Source organism: Garra rufa, chromosome 5 (assembly GCF_049309525.1).
Source record: "Garra rufa chromosome 5, GarRuf1.0, whole genome shotgun sequence".
Taxonomy (NCBI): domain Eukaryota; kingdom Metazoa; phylum Chordata; class Actinopteri; order Cypriniformes; family Cyprinidae; genus Garra; species Garra rufa.
The window spans coordinates 50,129,343-50,138,035 of NC_133365.1; the positions used below are offsets into that span (position 1 = coordinate 50,129,343).

The following is an 8,693-nucleotide window of genomic DNA, read 5'->3' on the forward strand; positions in this document are numbered from 1 at the left end:
AACAAAGCAAGATGCTTACAAACACGCATTACATTTGGGAAATACAAAAATACACATATATACTTTCATTGAAAAAGCTCTTGCTTGTATAAATAAACTCCAAATATAGTGGAACCCAAATCCACAAAGGTGACGTTTTGTTGTTTTATAAGGTCAAAAACAAAGCAATACAAAAATACAGACCTGCAGCGAAATGCAGAGGGGTTGATTTTCGTCCGGCCATGTCTTTGGCGTTCACATTCACCGAGTCCACCAGCCTCTTTACCCGCGACACATCTCCATTCCGACAAGCCTCGAATAGCTCTCTGAACGCCCCGCCGGCCCCGCACACTCCGTCCCCGGGACTGGTCGCTCCTGAGCCGGGGCTTTGGCTGCCTGCGGTCGCGCTGGAGCTAATGCTACTGCAGCTGGAGCTGCCGAGTGCTGACGACGCTGCGGCGGCCACTGCTGTTGCTGGGGCGGGCCGGTCTGGGGAAGAGGCGGAGGAGGAGGAGGCCGCTGCGGACTCCATCGTGGCTCCACCGCATTCCGCTGCGCCAGTGGCCGAGGGGCTCAATAAAGTCGTCGATTCGGGTATAATCGCGGACGGCGATTCGGGTGGTGGGGATGCGATCACGGCGTTCCGCGGAGACGGCTGCAGGCTGCTTTGTTGGTGCTGTGAGGATCGACGGGACACCGCCATTTTCCCCCCGAAGCTCTGTCTGTCAACAATAACAGCTGGAGCCGCTGCGCTTCCGTTCTGTGCGAGGAGGCTTCCGGTTGGAGGCTATGCGCTACTGAAAATACTGCTTAAATATTTTCTTTTACTCTACATTTAAGTTGATTGAAATATCATTAAAGTATGATACACACCCACCGTCATATATGAAATCTATCTATCTATCTATCTATCTATCTATCTATCTATCTATCTATCTATCTATCTATCTATCTTATATTTAGTGTAATGGTAATGTTAGCCTACAAATTTTTGGTATTTTGAATTAAAATCAGCAGTTTTTTTGTGTTTTATCATTTGTATTTTTTTAATTATGTGTAGTTTTTTTATTAGCCTATTTCAGTGTTAGTAACTTAATAGCTAAACTAAATTAATCTAATATTGTTTTGGCAACAAGCTCAAAGAAAATACATTTGACTTGCTATTATAGTTTTTGATATTATGAATTACAGTGTAAGCAGTTTTGTCTATCTATAGGTCTGTCTATAAATTTAGTATCATTGAGAAACTGTTTGCCTTTTTTTATTTTTTGAAGTTACCAGTTTTGTTTGCCATTGGTGTTAGTTGTGTTTTTTAAAAATACTTTTTAAACAAATTTTTATTTCAGTTTTAGTTGTTAACTAAATAGTTAATCTAAATGAAATCTATCTATCTGCTTATTTTAGTGTCATTGAAATACTATTATATTGTTTTGATATTTTGAATTACAATGTTAGTTTAAACGTCAACATAGATTTTTTTTATTTATTTCAGTTTTATTTATTGACTTATTACACTCTATCTATCTATCTATCTATCTATCTATCTATCTATCTATCTATCTATCTATCTATCTATCTATCTATCTATCTATCTATCTATCTATCTATCTAAACCAGGTGTATGACTTAATGAAACTCAAAACAATGCTACACCCAAAAGTTTGGCCCAGGGTGAAATGATCTGTTCCTCCACCTCTTCATATGACACACCTCTTTGTGGACATTCAAACTATTCTGGTATATGGGGCCCTGTTGCTATAGAAACAACAACAAAAACCTCCACTGTTACCATAGGACAAGGACCAGCAGGTTGTTTGGGTGGACAAAAAATGACATCTAAGTCATTTTAACAATACATATATTAGCTTAGGACCAGCTTGTGCTGTGTTTATTGCTCTGGGTGAAAAAGAACTTAAAGATTGTGAGTGTTTTAGTGCACGTTTTGTTAATATGTAGCTGGAGAGATGCCTGGTTCCTCTCGTGCTCCAGAGATGGATGGGAATCAAGATTCCTATCTAAAAAGGTGAGTTAAGCTTATATACATATTTCTAAAACAATTAATAGAACCAGTTTTGTAATAATGGATGGTGTCTTTGTTATAAATGATATAATTTAAGTATCCATTCACAGGTATTACAGAACCCTTCCAGAGGAGAAAAGATTGATGCTTGAAAAGTCTCTGATGGTATGTTACATACATTGAAGCAATAGTTCAGACAAAGAAATTGTTATTATTTGAACTGAATGAAAGTAGAAAGAAACTGAGACTGTCAACTTGAGTTGTTTAGGCAACTTTTATTAAAGTTTTTTTTTATTTTTAAGAGCACATAGGAAGAATAAATGATGACATTTTTATTTTTCGATGAACTACACTACCAGTCAAACGTTTTTGAACAGTAAGATTTTTAAAAAGTCTCTTCTGCTCACCAAGTCTGCATTTATTTGATCCAAAGTACAGCAAAATCACTAAAATTGTGAAATATTTTTACTATTTAAAATAGCTCTTTTCTATTTTAATATATTTTAAAATGTAATTTATTCCTGTGATCAAAACTACATTTTCAGCATTCTTCAGAAATGATTCTAATATTCTGATTTTCAGTTCAAGAAACAATTTTTATTATCATCATCAATATATAAAACAGTTTTTCAGGATTCTTTAATGAATATAAATATCCAAAGATCAGCATTTAACTGAAATAAAAAGCCTTTTAACATTATACAATATACCACTCAAAAGTTTAGAGTCAGTATGATTTTTTTATTTCTTATTTTGTGAAATTAAAGAAATTAATACTTTTATTTAGCGAGGATGCTTTAAATTGATCAAAAATTATGATAAATGCATTTATAATGTTACAAAAGATTTCCATTTCAGGTAAATGCTGTTCTTCTGAACTTTCTATTCATCAAACCTGAAAAAATTCTACTGTTTTCAACATAATAAAAATAATAAAAAATGTTTTTTAACAGCATATTAGAATATTACAATGATTTCTGAAGGATCATGTGACTTGAGTAATGATTCTAAAAATTCAGCTTTGAAATCACAGGAATAAATTACATTTTAAAATATATTAAAATAGAAAACAGTTATTTTAAATAGTAAAAATAGTTCAAAATTTTACTGTTTTTGCTGTGCTTTGGATCAAATAAATACAGACTTAGTGAGCAGAAGAGACTTCTTTAAAAAAAAAAACATTCAAAATCTTACTGTTCAAAAACTTTTGACTGGAATAGCACTATGATCAAATTGAAAAAAATATATTGTAAATTATTTGAGAAATCATAATGACCATGTTTTCTTCATCCAGAATGCACATAATGACCAAGCACATGTCAGTGGTCTTGGGAAGGGACATGTTGGTGGTTCCAGAAAAGGTAAGACGTCCAAAACATATTGATATAGATATTCAAAGACATTCAAAATTAACTAATCAGATATGTGTAATGTTTATGTTTGTGTGTGTGTGTGTGTGTGCAGTTCCAAAAAAAGGTACTGAACACAAGACGGGGGCAGAAGATAATGAAGGCAAAGAATCCAAAAAATCCTCCACATGCATTGTGTTATAACACTGCTTATGCAATGCATACATAAACGTATTCAGGATTACCTCACTGATTAAAAACTTGCCAGTCATAATCATTTCAGTGAATTAAACAATGGAAAATGCTCATTTAAATGCCATATTTTGTATTAGCAGTATTATTTTTATTCCTTAACCTTTAGTTGCAATACGTTTTTTCCCTTTATTTATTAAAACACTATGTGACAATTGATTATTAAATTTGCATTACCTACTGGGACATTATTTACTGCATTAAACTAACACTGTGTCACTTTATAAGTTGAGGTTTGAAAATAAATATTATTTATGGAAAAAAAAGTCTGAATCTATATTTTTGCCAATTCAAAGCAATATTAAATGAGTGCTTTGTGTTCTCTAAATCTCATAGCAGATTCACTGTAGACCACAGTCTGTATACTGAAGTGCACACAGGCAAAAAAACATCTTTACGCATCTTTACGCACAGTGAGAGTGACAAATATTAGCAAATGGTTCAGTTTAGTGTGTTGTAAAACACAGCTAGACAGCAACACCTCTAAAACAGATGTGAAGATAATAAAAATGTGAAGTCAACACGCTGCAGCTTCAGTTTCTGAACAATTTCTGAACAAGTTTAGCCTGTTCTAAACAGCTACTCAGATATTAGATTTGAGATATTTTCAGATATATAAAGTTGTGTTTGGTTAGTCAATACTTGCTTGTAATTAGTTTTACTGTGTGCTCAAGTATGCATAGATGTGACAGACCTGATCACAAGTGAAAAACAAATGGTCAAGTAGTGAAAACACACTGCCACTGACATGTAACAGGGTTTGTACACCTTTTGAGCACAGCATTTCCACAAATGTTTTAGTAATTTGTGATTATTTAGGTATTTAAAACATTCTTGGAGAGATCTATCACAATCAACAACTTTTAGCTAATCAAATAATTTAGATCTGAGCATAAATAGAAAAAAATATATATTTACTATTTCATTCCTTATCATTGTTTATTTGCAGTATGTTTTTCTGAATATTTTCCTGTTTCATTTATTTTTGTCTCGCATATAAGTAACTAAGTTGTAACATAAGTTACTAGACACTAAAAAAAAAGTACACTGCTGTTCAAAAGTTTATGATAAGTAAGATTTTTGATGTTTTTAAAGAATTCTCTTTTGCTCATCAAGGCTGAATTGACCAAATGTATCAAAAATACAGAATAACAGTAATATTGTAAAATAGTATTACAATTTAAAATAATGGTTTTTCTATTTTAAGGGGAGACACTGCAGGCAAATTTGTCAAATTTGAGATTTTGGGCTTTTTGGTTTTTCATAAAGTGTATTCTTAGACTAGTAGAAAGAAAACATCCAAAAGTCACTGTTAAGTGTTTCTTTTATAGCACTTTATCTATTTGTGCCAATAGTTTTCAATTACAGGCAGTTTTCTCAAAATGAGCTTTTTTCTCCGACAATGTGCCATAAATCTCCACTTCAGTAGCACTTACACACACCAAACTTTACATTTTTATTCCTCTCTACACCCTGAAGTTTTTTACAGAGGGATTTGTTCATATATAATTTGCTTGATTATATATGTTTTATCCCTCAAAAATTAAGAAAATATAGCATTTTCTGAATTATGAAGTGACAAAAAGGAGATATCCAAAATTCCCTCTATAAAACGTTTGACTCTAACATGTCAAAAAAATTAAACAAGAATTTTGAAACTGACTTCATCCAGTGATTTTTGTACTAAAAATGTATGCCAATTAGTGAAATTTATATAATTTCATTATATAATGCCTCATTTGCATATTTAAGCCTAACATTTTAGAAAAAATATTTGCAATTATCAGTGTAATTAATCAACTGGGTATGCAAGGCGATAACTGTTAGTCAATTTTTTTTACCCTATTCATCTGCAGTGTCTTGCCTTATAATACATTTTGAAAAATAATTTATTCCTGTGTATTCCAGTGTATTCAGTGTCACATGATCCTTCAGAAATCATTCTAGTATTCTGATTTATTAAATAAATTTTATTTATGTTGTGCTGCTTTTTATATATATATATATATATATATATATATATATTGGAACCTGTGATTCTTTTTTCAGGATTCTTTGATGAATTAAAAAAGAGAACCATTTATTCATAATAGAACTCTTTTCTAACAATATAAGTCTTTGCTATCACTTTTTATAAATTTTGGTGAATAAAAGTATTAATTTCCTTCAAAAAAAGAAAGAATTAAAATGTACTGTCCACGAACTTTGAAATGGTATTTATATTTTAAAGAAATTCTGTTCTTTTGAACTTTTTTATTTATTAAAGAATCCTGAAATTATCACAGGTTCCAACATGATATTAAGTAGCAAAACCGTTTTTAACAGTGATAATAAATCAGCATATTAGAATGATTTCTGAAAGATCATGTGACACTAAAGACTGGTATAATGATGCTAAAATTCAGCTTTGCATAAAAGGGATTAATTACATTTTAAAATATATTTACATAGAAAACAGTTATTTTACATTGAAGTAATATTTCATAATATTACCATTTTTTTTCTGGATTTTTGATCGAATAAATGCAGCCTTGATGACCATAAAAAAACTTCTTTAAAAACATAAAAAAATCCTACTGATCCCAAACTTTTGAATAGCACTGTAGATATAGACTGTTTCATTCCATACTATTGTTTATTTGCATATGTTTTTTTAAGCATATTTTCCTCTATTTAATAAGGTGCCCTGTGACAATCGAGGATGAAATTGAAATCTGCATTCCCTACTGTGACAATTTCTATTGCATTAACCAACACCAGCTAGCTTTAGAAATTAAAAAGCTAGAACAATATATAGGTTGACTATAGCAATTGCTTCTTAAAATTTCACTTTTTTTTCTGAAAATCATAATTCATCCCTGATATTTCCAAGTTTCAGAGGCTGGTGTAACCCTAAGTTTAAAAAAGAAGTACATTTTATCAGTAAGTAATCATAATCAGAGGTGGGTAGTAACCACTGATCTATAAAAGAGAACTGGATTGCTCATGACGTCATAAAAGTGAAGCCACCGCGCCGCCATATTAGTATTCCCTACTATTCGCATACATTCCATTGAATGAATAGGAGATCATACGATTTCATTGAGAAAACATCACATAACAAGTCAGCGTTTTTATATCTGAAGTCTCACTGTGCATTTTTACAACGCAAACGTCCTAAGCATGTAAACGGTTATTTGTTTATTGTCGGGAATTCCCTCTGCTTATTAAAAATGTACGTTCATAAAGCCTACATTACAGTCATGTACATCAGATAAGCATAAACATCGGGCGTTCAACATATGTTTACAAAAGAAAATGTGCTCATAAATCTGAATAATCACTGTTTATGTCATTTTGTTGTATTTATTCGTACAGTAGGCTAACTGCATGTTTCAACAATACTTTTGTTATTAATTCGTTTATTGTATGTTATATTATTATATATCCATTAATAACATTAATTTTGAAGCAGGTAATGATTTGTTCGTTAAATTAATAATTAATTCAACATATATACGCAGCATTTTACTCACATGGAAACAGTAATGTTAGTAAATCATTACAGAATTTGGTGATTTGAAGAGACTGGAATAGATGCTGCTCATTAAAAAAAAACGCACCATACCGCGCTGACTACTTAAAGACATTAAGCTTTATTTCAAAGATTTTAATTTATAGTACAAGAGCAATATTGTACAATCGAAACAATTTCAGGTAGGCTACTAATACCATATACACGGTTTTGTTTATAATTTCCTGCATAATTGGGTACATAAATATATTTTCGTTTTGGTTCAGTTAACTCACCTGTGTCTGCAAGTGCGCGGCTGACACACCCACCTAAACGATTTCAATATATATCGCTTATCCAGCCCGAAAAGACCATAAACATTCCAGATAACATCTTAAGTATAATTTATTTACATACACATATCCTCAAAACTAATGATGTGTGAATGAAACGCTTCAAATCGGGTGATTTTAGGTCAGTGGTTTACATGCGAATTCAATGGCGCACTCTGCCGGTAGGGAATAGTAAGATGGCGGATCGAACACTTCCGGTGGCTTCACTGCCTAACGGCATTTTAGAACGCAATGAGCAATCCAGTCATTATATAGATCAGTGGTAGTAACGAATTACATTTACTTCGTTACATTTACTTGAGTAAATTTTTGGGGTAACTAGTACTTTTAGAGTATATTTAAAGATAGGTACTTTTACTCTTACTCAAGTACATTTATAGTGAAAAAACTTTACTTTTACTTCGCTACATTTGATGGCGTTCCTCCGTTACTGTCCTCAGAAACGTGTCGTTGGAATTTTCATTTCATGTCTGATAAAACTGCGTTAATACTGCTTTGGATACAGCTGTTACTATGGAAACCGTAATATTTCAGCGCTCCTAAAGCGCCCCCTCGTGACAGAGAATCAATTTTTCATTTCCAATCCATTTTTTGAGCTGTTTATGGTCAAATGATTGCAATTATCGACCCATGTTTTTATGCAACAAACACAGAGTTGTAAATGTAAAAAGTTAAGGTGCCTTCTAAAAATCTAAACAAGTACAGTAATATTTATGTTTTAAATAAATATAATAAATTATATACTCAATTTATCCCTTTTAATGTTATAAAGGATGAAATGCCATAGTGTAACATATTTTGTTTTTGTGTGAAACTGTATCTGAATTTTAAATCATGCCATTTTATGGCTTAATATTCTACTTTACATTGTCCAATCCCACTACTGTTTATTTTACTTTTGCAGATCTTAAAAAGGGTTATGAATTGCTTTAAATTAATATTTAAAAATTCTGCAGATACACTAAATGAAATAAATATAATGAAATAAAATTACTTCCTTGATATTTTTCTATATTTGTGTATTAAAAACATTTTTGATTAGACTCCTATCTGATTTTCTATATTTAAAAAAAAGTCTTAAACACCTTACTTCAGCCTATGTTTTCAAGGAGAGGTGTGTGGAAGCTTTCCAAACAGTTTGAAATTAAATTCAGGGTTTTCACTTCATATAAATCAGATCAGAAGTAACTAGTAACTGGCTACTTGAGTACTTTTTCCATCGGATACTTTTTACTCTTACTCAAGTA

The 8,693-nt window shown here is 31.8% G+C and overlaps 1 protein-coding gene and 1 long non-coding RNA gene across 3 annotated transcripts in view; one reads left to right on the top strand and one right to left on the bottom strand.

The window, feature by feature from the left end:
- The window catches only part of tnksb (tankyrase, TRF1-interacting ankyrin-related ADP-ribose polymerase b), a 30,106-nt gene extending 28,984 nt beyond the window's left edge, over positions 1–1,122 (bottom strand). Inside the window, exon 1 of one of the 2 annotated variants that reach the window (XM_073840827.1) lies at positions 184–1,122. In XM_073840827.1, the coding sequence (XP_073696928.1) occupies positions 184–682 (499 nt within the window). In that variant the 5' untranslated portion in view covers positions 683–1,122. The remainder of the gene's footprint in view (positions 1–183) is intronic. The other variant, XM_073840826.1, reaches the window with a different exon arrangement.
- A 476-nt stretch (positions 1,123–1,598) lies between these two features.
- LOC141335319 (uncharacterized) lies at positions 1,599–8,637 on the top strand. Its single transcript, XR_012355609.1, has 3 exons — positions 1,599–2,164; positions 3,294–3,360; positions 3,464–8,637. It is a non-coding gene; the product is annotated as an uncharacterized lncRNA (long non-coding RNA).
- Positions 8,638–8,693: the final 56 nt, after the last annotated feature.